The sequence below is a fragment of the Moschus berezovskii genome, chromosome 15 (assembly GCF_049115385.1).
Source record: "Moschus berezovskii isolate FMDL1 chromosome 15, NW_MosBer_1.0, whole genome shotgun sequence".
In the NCBI taxonomy this organism is placed as follows: domain Eukaryota; kingdom Metazoa; phylum Chordata; class Mammalia; order Artiodactyla; family Moschidae; genus Moschus; species Moschus berezovskii.
This window is the reverse complement of record NC_142474.1, coordinates 32,195,121-32,214,152: the sequence shown is the minus strand read 5'-3', so window position 1 is coordinate 32,214,152 and position 19,032 is coordinate 32,195,121. Positions and strand designations below refer to the sequence as shown.

General features: G+C 40.3%; 2 protein-coding genes across 5 annotated transcripts in view; both read right to left on the bottom strand.

Moving 5' to 3' along the window:
• Positions 1-19,032, bottom strand: part of PTPRA (protein tyrosine phosphatase receptor type A) — a 169,524-nt gene that overhangs the window by 19,156 nt on the left and 131,336 nt on the right. For 3 of the 4 annotated variants that reach the window (XM_055432645.2, XM_055432660.2, XM_055432669.2), the window contains 3 exons: positions 12,673-12,763; positions 11,169-11,245; positions 2,620-2,656 (listed from right to left, as the gene is read on the bottom strand). In XM_055432645.2, coding sequence (XP_055288620.1) covers positions 2,620-2,656; positions 11,169-11,245; positions 12,673-12,763 — 205 coding nt within the window. Of the gene's footprint in view, positions 1-2,619; positions 2,657-11,168; positions 11,246-12,672; positions 12,764-17,064; positions 17,159-19,032 lie in introns of all 4 variants that reach the window. The other variant, XM_055432680.2, reaches the window with a different exon arrangement.
• LOC148775409 (proline-rich protein 13-like) lies at positions 6,030-7,118 on the bottom strand (the record flags this gene model as incomplete). The annotated part of the gene is made up of 1 exon (XM_088843951.1): positions 6,030-7,118. A coding segment is annotated over one exon (426 nt), but the record flags the coding sequence as incomplete, so codon positions are not given.

Here is a 19,032-nt window from a genome sequence, read left to right as displayed (position 1 = left end):
CTATTAAGAGAAACAAATCATGTCAGAAGTGGACACATGCCAGAAAGATGTACAGAGGGAAACTGTTTCACTGCCTGGTAAGGTTAGGAAAAATCTCCTGAAGGAGGTGACATCTGAGCCATATGTTAGGACAGATAAAGCAGACTTGAGTTTAGAAAGGAGGCATAGGGAGAAGAGGCGCTCCAGGCAGAGGTGCTGGGGGTTAACAGTGTGAGACACACAAGGGCTGAAGGTGAGCTCACTGTGTTGGTGGTGTGGAGGAGAGAAGACGAAGCAAGAAAGATAGATGAAGTACCAGAGTCTAAAGAGCTGGAGGCCAGCTCTTTACACAGGCTTGTTTTATAGATAACGAAAAATCATTGTAGGATGTTCACGAGAGTCTAACAAAAGTTTTACATTAAGAAAGGTCATTCTGGTGGAAGAAATGCAAGGAACAAAGCTAGGGCCTACAGGGATCAATCAGTGAGCTACTGCAACAGAACTGGAAGAGCTGAGAGCAAGGTTGTGTGTCAGAGAAGGCCGATTTTGGAGATAGAAACCGGAGGACTAATCATATTTAAAGCAAGGGACAGGTAGGACATCTGGATGATCCTAAATTAGACTTGGTGATTAGGTCTCCAAAGAAGTGATGAGAAAAAGCAGCTCTGGGGCTGAGGAAATCATACTTCAGCTTCTGATGTTGAATCTAAAGAGTGTGTGAGAGTATTCAAGTGGAGGGGGATAAAGTTAGATTGAAAAAAAGTTAGATTGTGGCTCCAGAGCTCAAGAGAGGCAGCAGCCAGTCAAACAAAGGTGGGAATTAGATGAGGTCTCTCAAAGAGGGAGTGGGTTGGGGAGTCAAGAGGGGTAAAGAATTCTGTGGAAACACAGAATGCTGGGGATCTTTGAGCATCATTCAAGTTCAGACAGAACAAAAAGCCGAGGAGGCAGAAGAATGGACAGAAATGTGCCATGAAAGACAAGAATGGAATGTCAAAGAAGTAGCCATCTACAATTTTCAAGAGAAACCATATTTAAGACGCAGAAAGAAGAATAACAGCTAGAGAGAGAATACTTAGAAAAGTGAGAAAAATCAAGAGAACAGAATATCTGGAAATAACACAGAGTTTCAAGGAGAGTGAAGTTCTGTGAAGTTCTGTTAAGTTCAAAAGGGAGTCTGAGAAAAGGCCCACAAGGAAATCATATGTGACTTTAACAAATATTTTAGCATCAAAAAGGCACCATGACAGAGGAAGAGACTGTATGTGGTTGTTGGTGCCAAAATCACTGAGTAGATGGTAGCTGAGCTGGGCCTTAGAGAGTGGCCCTGAATTGACAGATGGCTATAGAGGGAGGGTAGTGAGCTCGGTTAGGCAAGGGCTAGTCCCTGGTGGGAGACTGCAGGAGAAAGGAGGATATAAGGCTTTTCCTGACCACTCCACCTTATTTTACCTCTATCCCTATTCTATCATGCTCACAGTACTGTCCAACAGAACTTTAGGCGATGATGGAAATGTTTCATATCTGCACTAATATGGTAGGCTCTAGCCACTGTGACTAGTGAGACTGAGGAACTGAATTTAAAATTTTATTTAATTTTAATTATTTTATTTTGGCTGTACCACATGGCTTGCAGGATCGTAGTTCCCCGACCAGAGACTGAACCCATGTCCTTAGCAGTGAAAGTGTGGAATCCTAACCACCACACTGCCAGGGAACTCCCTAAAATCTTGTTTTAAATAGCTACTTGTGGCTATTTACACTTGTGGTAAAGAACCTGCCTGCCAATGCAGGAGACTTAAGAGATGTGGGTTCGATCCCTGGGTCAGGAAGATCCCCTGGAGAAGGAAGTGGCAACCCATTCCAGTATTCCTGCCTGGAGAATTCCATGGACAGAGGAGCCTGGGGAGCTACAGTCTACAGGGTGGCACAGAGTAGGACATGACTGAAGCGATTTAGCACAGCATGGCATCCTCTAACAACTAAAGGCTCCTTAAAGGCAGAGACCATACTCTATTTTATTCCTGTACATATTTCCATCACCTAGGCCAGTGCGTGGCACACAATAAATGGTCAATAAATTTGTTGAATGATTAATTAAATGGGCTTTGATGGACCATAATAACATCAATTACTTTACAGTGCTGCAAACATCAAGATAGTTTTCGCTAGGATCCTAAAGGTGAGGACACTTATTAGAACTTTAGGCTGTGGAAATGTGTACAGAGCATGTATAGCACATTGGGTCCCTGATTTGAGGGTTTCTAGACCATTTATCTGTGAATAATAGTAGAGCTCAGGCCCATGAGTGGGTGGAGGAGATGAGTCAGCCTGGACCTGTGAGTCTCCAATCCTCTTTGGAGAACCTCACTAGACTGTTGTGTGTGTGTGTGTGTGTGTGTGTGTGTATGTGTGTAGTGTTATCCAGTATTTTTTATGTACATATAAAAAAGAATCTATTTCAAAGGACCCCTGGACACTAAGTAAGTCATCAAGATGAAGCCCCTTAGTTACAAACCTGCAAGGAAGATTGCTTTTCTTTCAGGTGGCAATAATTACAGAAAAGCTAATACAGATTTGGAAGAAAAACCCAAGCCCATTCCTGGTTAAACCCAAGAGTAAAAAATTATCTTATTTTACCTTGTGCAGCAATGAATTTGTTCTTTTCCTGGTAGCCCTGCGAGTGGGGTGGGGGGAAATAGAGGAGAAAAAGAAAGTGAAAATCCAAACATGGATAAGAATGAAATTCTCCAGACTCCCAACCAGTTTACAAAGGCTCCGTTGTGAAAAGGTCTAGGCAATTAATAAGAATTTCCATTCTAGAAATTTTCAAGGTATTGATGTTTGAAACAACATCAAGCTTTGAATGTTGTTGCTGTTCAGCTGCTAAGTCATGTCTAACTCTTTGCAACCTCAAGGACTGCAGCATGCCAGGCTCCTCTGTCCTCCACTATCTCCCGGAATTTGCTCAAACTCATATCCATTGAGTTGGTGATGCTATCTAACCATCTAATCCTCTGCTGGTCCTTCTCCTTTTGCTTTCAATCTTTCCCAGAATCAGGGTCTTTTCCAATGAGTCAGCTCTTCGCATCACATGGCCAAAGGATTGGAGTTTCAGTATCAGTCCTTCAAATGAATATCCAGGATTGATTTTCTTTAGGATTGACTGGTTTGATCTCCATGCAGTCCAAGGGACTCTCAAGAGTCTCCTCCAGCACCACAATATGAAAGCATCAATTCTTCGGCACTCAGTCGTCTTTATAGTCCAACTCTCACATCCATACATGACAACTGGAAAAACCAAAGCTTTGACAATACAGACCTTTGTCAGCAAAATGATGTCTCTGCTTTTTAATATGCTGTCAAGGTTTGTCATAGGTTTTCTTCCAAGGAACAAGCATCTTTTAATTGGAGAGCAGGAAGCAAAGCTTACATGGTTTAGGCAGTCTTCTTAAAGTGAATTATTAATGAACGCTAGTATAAGAACATCCAAATAACAACTGCTAGGCTAGATCCTGTTCTGATGCTCTCTCAGCTGCTGACAATCTGAGTCTTAGTGTTAATGGATAGGAAACTTCCAAGTCAGAAGTATATGAGGCTGAGCCCACACTAAGAAGGTAAAAAGTCTTTTGCTTGACAATGCTTCACCAAGGTGCAGAAGATTTCTGGGAACAGTCCATGGGTATGGTTAACAGCTCCCAGGTGTTTGACAACAGGGTTCTCCTTTACAGGAAGTGGGAGACAAAGAGGCCAAGCAGCCTGGGGACATCACTTAATAAGATATCATATATTATCATATATATATATATATCTTAATAAGATTTATATATCATATTTTGACACATATATATGGAATCTAAAAAGATGGTACTGATGAATTTATTTCAGGGCAGCAATGGAGAAAGACAGAGAACAGACCTATGGACACGGGGGGAGGAAAGGGGAGGAGGGAGAGGGTAAGATGTATATAGAGAGTAACACGGAAATTTGCAATACCGTATGTAAAATAGATAGCCAATGGGAATTTACTGTATGACTCAGGGAACTTAAACAGGGGCTCTGTGACAATCTAGAAGGTGGAACAGGGAGGGAGATGGGAGAGGGAGGGGACAAGCTTGTAACTATGGCTGATTCTTGATGTGTGACAGAAAACCACAAAATACTGCAAAGCAATTATCCTTCAGTTAAAAAAAAATGATAAGGATCCTCTGAGAAATTGACACTAGCAGTAACTTTCTTTTTCAGTATTTACTGTTTAGTCACACACTTTTTCAACCTCATTGTTTAAATGTAGTGTTCACTTGAGAAGTCCTAGGTAAATGAAAAAATCATTTGACTTAAAGACTGTAAATAACCTCTGCTTCTTTCAGACAGCATTAAGATGGGCAATGAGGAAGACAGTTTCATGGATGGGACACCATGTCACACCAAGGTGACAATGTGAAATACAAATCTGCAAGGCAGTGGCAGAACTGCTGCTCAGCACTGGAAAAAGCTTTAGGCCTCAAGATGGAGATGGTTTAGAGTTAACAAGAAGCTTATTAAAATTTTTATTTAGAAGAGCAATTTAAGTTTTTCCAAATGGTTTTAATCATTAGAAGATGGAAACTGATAAAACCTTAATTCAGGATGCTGCACTTTGGTTATAGCACTAAACATGTAATTAAAACCAAGAAGTTCTTAGATTATGTTAAGCTATAATATATCCCTGCTCCAGGAGAAGTAGCTGCCAAATTCTCACTGGAGTGTGTGGGTCATGAATAGCTTAAAAGCACAGTTGGAGGGCCCAGCCCCCAAGTGCTTCCTGCTCCATCTTCATTAGGAGTATGCTATATATTCCCCATGAAAATATGCCTACATAATGATATGGTGACACTGCTTAACCAATAAGGTAAAACTAGAATGAGGCCAAACTACTGATCTTCCTGTGTTATATTCAAGGGAAAGAAGAAATGTGGCTCCTGAGTTCCTGAGACATCTTTGGATTCTGAAAGTTAAATGCCAAGTTGGCTCCATGTGGCATCTACATTTCTACCAGCTTAAAAACAAAAACAAAACACTTCTAAAAATCCTCTAAATACTCTTAGTCATCTAAGAGTAAGTGAGGAAACTGTTCTCTCCTAAGACTTCAGGCAGGAAGCCCAGCTGCCACCTGTTCCACTGTCTATTTCATCTTTTCTTAACTATGTCAGGTTCACTTCGGACCTTTGTAGTCTCCAAACCACAGGTCTCAACCCCTCCCCAACTGCTGCCACCATTTCCTGGTACCTGACACCACTTCTCTAGGATTCATGTGTGATCTTGGTTCTCTGTGTGCACAAAGGGCTCGGTAAGTGATTGCCAGGACTGGGAATGGGGAGTAACTGTATATTGATGAGAAGGTTCTTTTGGGGTTAAGCAAAAAGTTCTAAAACTAAGAGGCAATAGCTAAGAGGTACAGCGTTTCTCTTCTGAGGTGATGAAAATGTTCTAAAATTGATCACTGTTGCACATATCTGTGAACAGACTAAAACCAGTGAATTGTAAACTTTAAGTGGATGAAAATTATGGAATGTGAATTACATCAATAAAGCCATCCTAGGTGGTGCGTGATAAAGAGGCTGCCTGCCAATTCAGGAGACCTAAGAGATGTGGGTTCGATCCCTGGGTCAGGAAGATCCCCTGGAGAAGGAAATGGCAACCCACTCCAGTATTCTTGCCTGGAAAGTCCCATGGAGAGAGCAACCTGGCAGGCTACAGTCTACAGGGTCGCACAGAGTCAGACACGACTGAAGCAACTTAGCATGCAATGGAGGCATTAACTTGGTAAACTTACTAAAATTCAAGGAATTCTATAATGTCTGAATTACTGTTATATAATACTAACCAAACCCTATTTTTTCTCCCAACATGACTGAGGTATCATTTATATAAACTTACCTTATATACCTCAGTCATGCTGGGAGAAAAAATAGGGTTTGGTAAGTGTAACTGGCAGCCCACAACAAATGGACTCAATGTGCTTCAGCAAAGGCTGCTGGACCCTCCCAGTCCAGAGCACACGTGCTCCCTCTTTCCCACTGGATCTCTCATCTGCATTCAACTCTGCTGACCACTGAACATCTTTCTCCATGCTTTACTCTTTGTCCTCTGAGATGCTCTTCTCTCTTGGTCTTCTGTCCCACTCATGAGCACCTCTTGCCCAGTGTGCCTTGGCAGAGGTTTTTGGACTCTAGGGTTTACTCTTCTGTCTCTAATGGCTTTGGAATCTCTCCCCTGAGCTAAGATCAATGCCCAACTATGCTGGATACATCCACATGGATCACCCTATACAAGAAAGGTACAGGGTGGTTTTCTTTCTCCATAATTAAATTTTCACAGCATCTCTCCAGTCACAAGTATTTCAAAAGAAAGTGAAAAAAAAATCACATTTTACAGATTTTAGACTTGTCTTCAGCATTTAGTTCAAATCTCACCATCTTCAAAAAACATTTCTCCTGCAAAACTCATCAGCTAAAGTTCTATCCAGGCAGTAGGAAGATGGTCTTTGCTAGCCCATGGCAATTCTTCTCCCATTTTCCCTAACCAGTTGGGGCTGAACAGCAGAGTGAGGCACAGGTGGTAGGGGTGAGGGGAGGGGACACAGGGCTAATTTCCCCTAGAACAAGATGGCATCTGAAGCTTGACGGAAGAGCAGAACTGGAGAGACCTGAGGAAGGGTCCAGGCCCTGTATTCAGTCAGAGTCATGGCTGGCAGTGGAGGAGGCGGAGGAGGAGTGACGCCTGCCATGCTTGTGGTGTTTCTGCTGTTTTTTATGAGTGTTCTTCATTTTCTTCTGCATCCTTTTGTCTGTCACCATTCCTGGTGCTACCACGCCAAGAGCCAATGGGTTCACAGGATACATGCCAGGGGCAGGTGGTGGGTGTGGGCGGGGGTAGGGACCTGAGGGTTGGCATCCTGAAGACCCTGGCTGTGGCACAGGATAACAGGGCCCACCAGGGAGAAAAGTTGGATTCCCCTGGGGTCCTCCTGGGGAAGTGGGAAGGGGGCCTGGAGGAAAGGTAGTGTTGGCAGGTGGTGGATGAGCAGGATTGCAACCTCTAGGGTGCTCAATGTTAGGCAGGTGTGGATGTGACCCTGGCTGCCCAGCACTGGGATTTCACACGTTCAGGTGTTTCCTCCAGCTTAGGTCAATATACTCTACAGAGTATCACCCTACACTCTCTCATACATAATCGATCATGTCCTACTAAATTCTACCTCCAAAGTGGTTTTTACTTTGATAATTCTTCTCCAACCCTTCTACCCTCACCATCCAGAGCCTGATACTGTAACAGCGTCTAAATGGCCCTTCCTAAGTCTATGCTGCACACAGTAACCTGAGTGATCAATACTCAAATGTGGCCATGTCACTCCTTGTCTTTAACACCTTTCGGTGTTATCCCACTGCCTAGAATCAAAACTCAGCTATACTGAAAATTTGCAGATATTTTAAGGTAGCTCAATCAGCATCCAGTCCCACCCACTAACAGCCTGACCTCCTTTCTATAGAGGCTGAGAAACTAAAAGTTGAATTCCCCAGACTCTCTTGCAGGTCTGTTCAGCCTAAGAACTCAGTTTCTTCCTAGCAGTCCCACATAAGACTTGGGATAGAAGTGAGAAATGTGAGATGGTGACTGTGCTAGGAAGATGTAGTCTCTGGGCAAGCATGGCAGTGGAAGCATTGAGTTCTTCTGTAGCACCTGCAAAGGAGTTCCACCCCGAGAGTCATACGGGGTAGCTGGGTACATCTATGGCTGCTCTGTTCCTCACTGAACACCACCTTGCAACTCTCTCAGATTTTGTAAGCTACCTAGTATCTAATAATAAACCCCTTCTGCTTAAAAGAATAGAAAGTTGACACTGTTGTCTGAAACTAAGAACCCCAACATACACCTGACATTTAGTGCCTTCTAAGACTGAGCTCCTACCAATCCCTCAAGCCTCGTTCCTTCCCACCTTGTACCTTATAACTAAGACTACTATTTCCAGTCTCTGACGTCACTCATACTTTTCTTTCTGCTTTAAAATTTCTACCTATCTTTCTTCTCTTGAATGTAGACTTACCCTTTAATATTCAGCTCTACTGGACCACCAGGTTGGCCAAATGTTTCCTTCTCTTAAGTCCCAAAGAATCTGGCAGCATCTCCGCACATGTTGCACACTAAAGATAATGATCTGCCTGTAGGTAGATCACACTAGGGACTACATCCTGTCTCTGTAACCTCTGAACCTATCCCCAGTGCTTACCACACAAAAATCAAAAAATGTTGACTGAATTGAATAAACCTAAATCTTCTTTAATCCCTGACTCTTACTCATGGTTCACCATAGCTTTTTTCTGCCTTTCTACTTTCACTGAATTTGTAAGTGCCCCCAATTTAATCTCTTCATCTAAACTTTCATTTCACCTATTAATAACCTCCAATAAACACCACAGCATTATAGGATGCCCTACTGTGAGCTCTAATTTAGCATGGCCAAAGCAGAAGGCATGTTTCCTTTTAGTGCCTTGCTTATTATGACCATGAACAGATCCACCTTACTTGCTTACCAGTCTTCACATCCAACTTACTTTTGTCTGTCTTCAACTTCAATGTGGGAAGGATCCAAACTGATTACAGTGATAGACACTGCTGATTACTAACTCAAAAGCTATTCCTCCCCATTCTTCCTTGCCATCAAAACCATGCTTTTGTTTGGACATTTACCTTCTACTGGCTTGGAAGATGACAATTCCTCAGCCCCAGAAAGGTAAATCAAGATAATTCTCAGTGCCTTGGCCAGTGACTAGAGAGAGGGTGTAAGCATGTGATCTGATGCTGGCCTGTTGGCTCTGAAGGGCACTGTACGGGACAGGCTTCTGAGAAAGGTCATGCTCCCGAATAAAGAGAAAAGCATATGTAGAAATTCTCCACCTCCTCTTCCTCCTCTGTGTTGCTTGTTGTGTGTAAGAAATGTTTGAAACTGCTACAGCCATCTTGTGACCAAGAGACACTGCCAACAGAATGAAGACATCTGAGTAGAAAGATGGAAACACCTGGTTTCTTAAGGATGTCACTGAGTCACAGACTCAGCCAACCCTGGAACTGCTGTATATTTGCTTTCAGATTACATGAGAAGTAAATGTTCCTGTCCAGACCAATTTTAGTTGAATATTCTATTACCTTAAGATGGAAACATTTTGACTGATACTGCTATACTCTTCCATATAACATCAAACTCAATCTATTCCTCCTAAGCTGTTCATCATAATCTTTGATCTAAATTCTGGGACTCTTAGCTGGTTACTAGCCTTTTTCCATTTTCCTTATCTACCACAGCAATCATTTTTTATAGGGTTCTTTTCCTTCTAACTATAAACGTATGACCATCCCTATGAAACATATATACAGGAATTTCAGCAAATCCACTCTAGTGAGGATGCCTGCACTGCTCCATTTCTGAACTCCATCTTATAATCTATTTTTTAGCCACAGCCTCTTTTCTTCCCTTTCTCCTTTTTTATCTCAAGACTGCTCTTTCAATTTGTTGAAACCGGGTCCTTGATCCCTTCCTTTCTCCACCAAACCTGAAGAACTTAGCTGACTACTTAAAGCAGCAACTGACTTCTCCAGTCCTTTTAACTGAGTTACCAAATGTTTTCTGCATATCACCAATTCTAGGTACAACCAGAGAAAATCACACAACTGAGGCCCTTATACATCAATGATTTCCATCTTAGGTAGGTCCTCAGTGCAGCTAAACATGTTTTTTTTCATGCCTTTTTTTGTGTTCTTTCTTACTGATCTCAGTACTCTCATGTCACAGTCCCATCCCCGCTTTTCAGCAGATAACCCTGACTTAACTTCTCAGAAAAAAACAGATGAGTTCCTTCAGCTTGATTTTTTCACAGTTACAAACCAACTCTATCTATTCTATATTCCTTTACCAGCAAACTCAGAGGAAAAACTTCCTTTTTTATGTTCAATGCTAATCTCTCCATCAGCTTTTTGTAAAAAAAAAAAAAAAAAAAGTGGTAAAATATATACAACATAAAACTGATCATTGTAGCCATTTCTAAGTGTACAGTTCTGAATAAATAAGTTTACTTACACTGCTGGGCAACCAACACCACCATCCATCTCCAAAACATTTTTATCTTCCTAAACTCTATACCCATAAAATGATAATTTCCTGTTCCCCTCTCCCTCTAGTCCTTGGCAACCATCATTCTACTTTTTGTCTTTATGAATTTGACGACTTCAGCTACCTCACATAAGTAGAATTAGAAAATATTTATCCTTTTGTGACTGGCTTATTTCACTTACCATAATGTTTTCCAAATTCATCCATGCTGTAGTATATGTCAGAATTTCTTCCCTTTTCAAGGCTAAATGATATCCCATTATATGTATATACCACATTTTAACCTATTCATTCTTCCCTTGATGGGCTGCAATCACCTTTTGGCTATTGTGATTAACGCTGTTATGAACACAAGTGTAAAAATTTCATCAATATTCTCTTCATGCTTCAGTAGTCAGGCTCGCTCTTTTTAGCTCTCTTGCTTACTCCTTTTTTTCAAACTCTCCCTCTACTGATTCCTTCCTGTGAGCCTATAAAACATACTCATGTCTCTCATACCATCTCTATAAACATTCTCTAAATCACCCTAAAAACTTCCTTCCAATCTCAGCTCTTCTCTTGAAGTAGACATGATTAGCCAGATTTATCTGGAGTCAGATATCCTTGTCCTGATTCCCTACTTTTACTGTAGATGGCAAGGTGTGTGTGTCCATCACACCTTCTGTTGGCAGAAGAGTTGCTTGCTCTTCCCAGGCAAGAGTACGGGAGTGGGATGCCACTGCCATCTCCAAAATGGCTAGTATAGTAGCCTCTAATTATTATTCTATTACCCGAATAAGCTCAATAAAAGATTCACTGACTCCTACTGTGACGTATACATTTAGATTCTGATTTCTGCATGGGAAAATTTTGGTAATGATGACAGGTAAACATAAGAATACATTTTAAACTATCTGTTTGATCTTTAAAAAAATTTTTTTCAGTCTCTTAGAAAAATTATCCTCAGGGAAAACTTGTAATGACAAGTAATCCTCCTTACATGCAGCTGGAAAAGAGCCAATGGTCAGTCAAGGTAATAATGAGAAAAACTCAAGTTCCTTACATTGATGAATGAAGCATTGATGTAATCAGAATCTGGAACTCCTTCAACTGGTGTCAGATGGACTCGAGAGTGGTCATCTAGAAAAAAAAAACTTTTTTTCAATTAAATTCAATTTTATTTTTCCCTGGTCTCAATGCAACCAGGCCAGTTGTGACGATGTAGAAGTTGTATAAGCTGTCACTGCAGCACTATTTATAACAGCAAAAATTCAAACATACCTCAACCATAATACGGAATAGTATGCAGATGATAAAAAGGAAAGCGAATATTCTGGTTTCTTGACAACTGCCAAAATATATTAGTTTTTATTTTACATTTCTTTACATTATAGTCTTAGGTATACAACATTATAAGTCAACATCTGTAATATCTACAGTGATTACCACCGCAAGTCTAGCTACCATCCATGATCATGCAATAGACTCCCTCCCTTTCATCCATTTCACCCACGTTCAACCCCTTTCCTCTCCAATAACCAATAATCTGTTCTCAGAATCTATGAGCTTGTGCTTGTTTTGTTTTTTAGATTTCACATGAGTGAAATCATACAGTATTTATCTTTCTCTAATTTTCCAAGAGCAATGTATACAGCATACCAGTTATACTAAAAAAAAATACACATTTATACACAAATAAGACAAAAGAATTTATAAATGGCTAGTATGCTCCTGCTGCTGCTAAGTCGCTTCAGTCGTGTCCGACTCTGTGCGACCCCATAGACAGCAGCCCACCAGACTCTCTTGTCCCTGGAATTCTCTAGGCAAGAACATTGGAGTGGGTTGCCATTTCCTTCTCCAATGCATGAAAGTGAAAAGTGAAAATGAAGTCGCTCAGTCGTGTCCAACTCTTAGCGACCCCATGGACTGCAGCCTACCAGGCTCCTTCCTCCACAGGATTTCCCAGGCAAGAGTACGGGAGTGGGGTGCCACTGCCATCTCCAAAATGGCTAGTATAGTAGCCTCTAATTATATTATAAAGTGAATTATATTATGCACCCCAAAATACACCAGGAATTTTTAAAAGGATGAATTTTTAGAAAAGCAATTATAAAAATAAAGCAAAGTTCAAACATTTTGCTCTCACATCCCACTGAATTATGCATATTCTATTCTGGAGGCCACTAGCCTAGAAAAATGTCCATTAAGTTATAGATAAACAGATTCATAATGACTAACTCTGGGAAGGAGTTATAAAGAGAACTCTAAATTGGAATTTCTTTGCAATGAGCAACAAAAAACTCCACAACAACCACTTCCTATCTGGTCTTAGTGAAATTGTTCTCTTTAACCTCCTAGAAACTTTAGGTATGCCACAAAAAACCTGGTTAAGTACCCCAACTGACTTGATGAGAACCTGGGGATGCATGGGGAGCCATAAAGGCTCTTTCACTCTATTCTTATTACTAGTCTTCCCATGATCAATCACCAGATTCCTTCTATCCTCAGAAAACCCGGCTACAGATGCAGTTTCAGTTTATATCCCAAGAAACCCTACAAATACTCACAAGGCAAGATGTTTACGTATCGATTTTTTTCCTTGTTCTCTTCCTTGGAGGCAGCTTCACAGGTGGCCTGGATAGGACAAGCAGGGAGAGCCTAAAAGGTTAAGAGAAATTACAGGAGTTATTCACAGGGCTAAGTACCAGACATGCAAACCGCTGCCCCATACTCTGACCTGGCAGCAAGTTCTACCTTTTCTTGGGGAGAAAAAATGTGCCCACATGAATTGCTGCAGCCTAATAAAGACAGTGCACCTCTTTTCTAAATAGTTCCTAAGCTACTTAGAGTCTGAATGCCCAGAGGGCTGAATGCCCTTTCCATTGCTATAAGCATGCTCTTTACATGATTACTATGTGGTTAAGGGCCCATTACAAAGCTGGATCAAAAGGCATCCCCCCTCACCCTACTGTATATAGGAGTGGGCGGCATAACTGAAGGCATGGGCCATTTATACCCATGCTGACCACCATGCAAAGTTGAGATGCATTTCAAGAGTAAACCACACAGGAGGGGTCTGGACGGTCAGCTGTGTTAGAGGCCTGACAAGGAGGTATGGCAGCCCAGCCTCTAGCATCATGTGGATAAGGTTGGTGGGTGAGATGGCATTCACGGGGATGGAGCAGTTAGGAAGCAGAGGACTTGGATGACGTGACATGGAATCTGCAGCAGCTTTGGAGCAAATTAGCTGGCACTGGGAGGTATGGAACAAGCATAAATGGCTTGATATAAGATAGTTTGGACTGCATGAACTTGAGCAAATTGGGCAAAGTTTCCCATAAAATTGGGATAATATCTGCTACATAAAGAGTAAATAAGATAATCTCATGTCTGGCATAGAATAAGCATTCAATAAATTAGTTTTATAGGAGTAGGAAGCTAAACTTCATTATTTGAATTGTTTTCTTCTTCTATGTTCTATATATTCAAAACTAAGAAAGCAAAAAAAAAAAAAAGAAATAGTTTAAAATTATAACCTAGACAACCTTATTGATAAGTGATTTGGAAATATGTTTTACAAGCCTTAAAAATATTCACTCTTTGACCTAACAACTTTGGACTCTAGTCTAAATAAAAATCTCAATGCTCAAATTACTTACTTTATCATTGTTTAGAATGATCTCAAACTGAAAACAACCTTAGTATTCAGCAGTAGGGGAATAGTTTATTTATGGTTTGTGTGTTACTTTTCATTCAGTCTTTCAACAAACATATAATGTGTACCTCTTAGGTACCAGGTTAGGTACAGAGCAAACAGTGGTAAATCAATCATATATACACAGCTCTTGCTCTCATGAACAATGCAAACTCGTGGGTGAAAGATGGATATTAAATAAAACAAATATAAAGTTACATACCAAGGTATATGCAACGAAAGAACAGTTATTTCTAGAGAAAGAATCAAAAGCCCAAGAAATACCCCAGTACAAACTGAGGGTAGGTCACTATGAGGAAGGATGAGTATGGATAAAAGTATTCCAGACACAGAGAAGAGCATGTGTGATGATCCAGAGGCAGGAGAACACTTCGTTTGTGTGGGGAAATAAAGTGTCAGTGAGGGTGTTATGCACAAAGTGTGGTTGGTGGGAATGGCAAGAGGAAGTGGGAGGAGCTTAGTTTAACAAGGTTGCTGCTGCTGCTAAGTCACTTCAGTCGTGTCCGACTCTGTGCGACCCCATTGACGGCAGCCCACCAGGCTCCCCCGTCCCTGGGATTCTCCAGGCAAGAACACTGGAGTGGGTTGCCATTTCCTTCTCCAATGTGTGAAAGTGAAAAGTGAAAGTGAAGTCGCTCAGTCATGTCTGACTCATAGCGACCCCATCAACTGCAGCCTTGCAGGCTCCTCCGTCCATGGGATTTTCCAGGCAAGAGTACTGATCATGTATTTCCATGTAGGTCCTTTAATAACAAGTTTGAGTTTTACTTTGAGTGCATGAGGAAACCATTTAAAGTTTTTAAATTGCAGTTCACTCTACATGTTAAAGAATCACTCTGGCTGCTGCATGGAAAACGGGCTGGGAGGAAGGCAAGTATAGAATGTAGAAAGGCGATAGTACAAGGAAATAGTCACATCTGCAATATATCACACGGTTAGAATTACTAGATTTAGAGATGGAATGAACAAAAGGTAAGTTGGGGAGAGAAAGAGACAGGAATGAAAGATACCTGCAGGTTTCCAGCTTGGATAATAATAATAAAGAGTAAATTAAGGAAATGCGAGCCTAAAAAGAATCAATTTTGTCAGAAGCAAGATTTTTATAAAGGAGCAAATATATTTCCTGGGAACCAGCAGTATAGTGGTAGGAGAAACTAAAGTGAAAGATCACAAGATAACAATAATCATCAAAGTCCACCTACCTTCACTTACTCAAGAGATTTTCTTTTCACAGTTAAAACCCTAGAGGTCCTGCATGGTATTTTCCTAAGAAAAGCAATTTATTTAAACCCAGGGCTGTCAACACATTAAAGGGGAAAAACATTTCCTGGGTTGGAAGACTGGAATTTCCCAATTCACCCATAGTTTGCATTCTCTTCACTAAGATAGGCTAGATTTCCACCTTGAAGCAGGATAGGATGAGACAAGATTTTAAAAGCCCTCACAACTAATCGTAACGCATTACTTTTACATCCCTTGTCTAAAATGATATAGAACAGATGTAGAGACAACAAGATTCTTGAAAATAATCCTCAAGGTCAGTAACGACAGTGACCACATCTCAGAGTCCTGTCAGCATCCCTAACTCCCCCAGTCTTGATGAAGAAAAGTCAGGTTTCCAGGTCGGTTGAGGCTCCAAAAAGCAAAGTTAGGAAGAAACAGGAGCCACTGTTTGACAAGAGAAAATAAAAGGTTTCCTTCAGAGAACACGTGCTAGATGTAAAATGTCACACTAAAGAGTCAAGGATGAAAACAAGGGGAATCCTATTTCTTTCAGTTTCTACTCTGACAAACCGAGCCTGGAGACTGGACAGAAGCAGCTAAACCAGAAGGCTCTAAGATGTTAAATTCTCCACAAACAGGAGGTGGCATCAAAGACCATTTCATCCCTTGCTTCAGCCTTTACTGGATGCAAGGCTTTTTTTTTTTTTTTTAAATGTCAGTTAAAAATTGCTTTTTCTTCAATTTTTACATCTACCTTTTAAAAAAGTATATCTACCACCCAATTTAACTTAGAAAGATGTTCTCTTTAGGCCCTTCCTCATCATGTCTTCTTCCTTCTCTCACAAGTAAATTTGGAATTTTGTACTTATTATCCCTTTATTTGTATCCCAAACATCCTGTATCTGTAAAAATATATTTTTTATTGTTCAGTCTATTTGTTTGTATAAAAATGGAATGATTATCAAGTAGTGACTTGCTTTTTTTGCCCAACATTACATTCTTAAGATTCACTCAGGTTGTTCCATGTAGCCGAAGTTCATTCATTTTAACTACTTGGTAGTCCTTTGTTTTTAGTCCATACCTACATTTATTTTTCTGTTCTCCTACTGATGAATATTTGGGTTGTTTACAGTTAACAATCTGCTTTGAGCACTAACTGTGCTTCCTCAACAGGCACATGAGTTTTAGGTATGATTACGAGTAACCTTACCAGAAGAGGCCAAATAGTTTTTCCAAGTAGCCATACCAATTTACACTCCCGCTAGCAATGTGTTCCAGCTATTATGTATCCTCATCAACATTTGCTATTATCAGACTTTAAATGTATCAATATAGGTTTAATTTACATTTCTCTGATTATTATTAATTATTAACCATCTTTTCACAGTTTACTGGTCTTTCCTCTTCTGTGAAGAACCTAGTTGAGTGTTTCCCCATTTTTCTACCTGGACTGTTTCTTACTAATTTGTAGGGGGTTCTTTATGTGTTCTGGATACTCATTCTATTATCAGTTAGAAGTGTTACAAGAATTTTTTTTCCAAGTTTGTGGCCTGCCCTTTTATTTTATGTTATTTGTTTATAAAGAGAAGTTCTGCATTTTAATGTAGTCAAGTTGATCAATCTTTCCCTTTAAAAACATTTTAAATCTTAAGAATGCTTTCCTATGTGAGATCATGGTATATTTTCCTGCATTATTGTCTCCACATTTTGTCCTTTAAATTTCAGTGTTTACATCAACTGGGATTGATTTTTGGTATGAGACAAGAATTCAGTTTCATTTATCCCTATGGGGTTCACCCAGTTGTCCAAGCACTGTTAATGTAAAGACCCTCCTTTCCCCCTGAGAAACTACAACAGCCTTTGTAAAATCACCAATATGTTTCCCTTTACACATGAATCTGCTTCTGGGTTCTCTATTTTTTCTGCTGGTCAATCCATCTATTCCAATGCCAATATAAAACTGTCTTACTTACTAAACTTTATAATAATTCTTTATATCTGGTAAGGCAGGTCTCCTCACCTTGTTCTTCTTCTTCAGGAATGTCTTGGCTATTCTTGAATCTTTTCTCCTCCATATATATTTTAGAATCAGCTTGTCAAGTTCCACAAAAAACCTGTTGGGATTTTTATTGGAATTGCATTGAATCTATATATCAGTTTGAGGAGAATTGACAACTTTACAATATTGAGCCTTCCAATTCATTGATCTTATCTCTTTCACTAATTAAGGCTTTTTTCTTTAATGTATTCAAACATTTTTATAATTGTCTCCAAATATTTTATAAATATTTTATTAAATTTATTCTTAGATACTTCACATTTTTGATGTTACTGTAAATGACATCTTTTTAAAAGTATTAGACTTCCTGATTGTGGTTTTATGTATAGAAATGCATTAATTGTTATGCTATTTTTGTATCTATTAACCTTGTTAAAATAACATTAATTCTAATAATTTATCTGGTGAATCTCTGAATTTCTCTGTAACAATAAGTTCCTCTGTGGGAAAAAAACAAAACTGATTTATCTCTTTCTTTCCAATCCTTCATACCTTTCATCTCTTTTCTTGCCTTACTGTGCTAATATCTCTAGTATAGTACTGAATCTCGTTCACTTTAAGTTTGAATCCCCTTCCAAATACCCTGACTCCTCACCAGTGTCTGAACACTCTGCTATGATGGGGATCCTACTACCTTCCAAGGCAGTTTCCCTTATCTTGGAACAGTTTGGTTTAGAAGGACTTAACACCTCAATACACAATTTGCTTCATTTTTCCCTTGTACTGACTATTGTAAAACCCAAGTGGGCAGCTGGTGCATTCTCTGTCCCCTGGAAATCCTGAACCCCCAATTCCCTGCTGAAACCCCAATTCCAAAGCTCCTGACTGCTACTGATAACTCCTGTAGCCTTTGGCTCTGATTCATTTATTTGGAGACAACTCATCCAGGTAGAGGCTATTTTGCTTCTGATTCATTCAGAAGCCACACAGTTCTGTTACCATATTGCACATAAATGTGTCTTTACTTGGAAATTCAAGAATTAAGCTGTCTCTACTAAAGATGCAGGGTCCTGACTGGGTTGAGGGGAGGTGTGGTTCACATTTCACAAATCACAAATTTTGACCACCTCACTGCCCCTCCAGTTTTTTCCTCACTTATCCCTTTCACCTCAGGAGCTAACTAAATTCTACCTATTTATTAAACCTTAAACATGCTTTAGGGACCTCAGTAAGTGACTTTTCAAACTCATGCTTTAAAAAAAAAATTCAATACTTTCTTCTGAGACAAATGCTGGTCAGTAAAAAAGTTCCAGCTTATAACTTTAGGACAAAGTTCCATTACCCATAACTTTCAACTGTGGTGGGGCTTCATAGAAATGAAAGGCCACACTCTCTGGTTTGTCAGATATCTGAAAACAGCTGTCATTTCCTATGCTTATTGTTTCTTCAGCTGTTCACCTCCACAGTCCAGTTTTTCTCTAAAACAAATTCCCTTTTAATGTTATTCCTTTTCACAGAGACCTAATCACAAGACTCTTGGCACAGCTCACTCTGAGTACACAACTCTTTATTCTATATGCTCAATTCAGTTCAGTCGCTCAGTCGTGACTGACTCTTTGCGACCCCATGAATCACAGCACGCCAGGCCTCCCTGTCCATCACCAACTCCCAGAGTTCACTTAAACTCATGTCCATCGAGTCGGTGATGCCATCCAGCCATCTCATTCTCTGTCGTCCCTGTGTCCTCCCACCCCCAATCCTTCCCAGCATCAGAGTCTTTTCCAGTGAGTCAACTCTTCGCATGAGGTGGCCAAATTATCTATATGCTGCTGCTGCTAAGTCACTTCAGTCGTGTTCGACTCTGTGTGACCCCATAGATGGAAGTCCACCAGGCTCCCCCGTCCCTGGGATTCTCCAGGCAAGAACACTGGAGTGGGTTGCCATTTCCTATCCATTAAAGCATGATGGATATTATGCTAAAGCTAATAA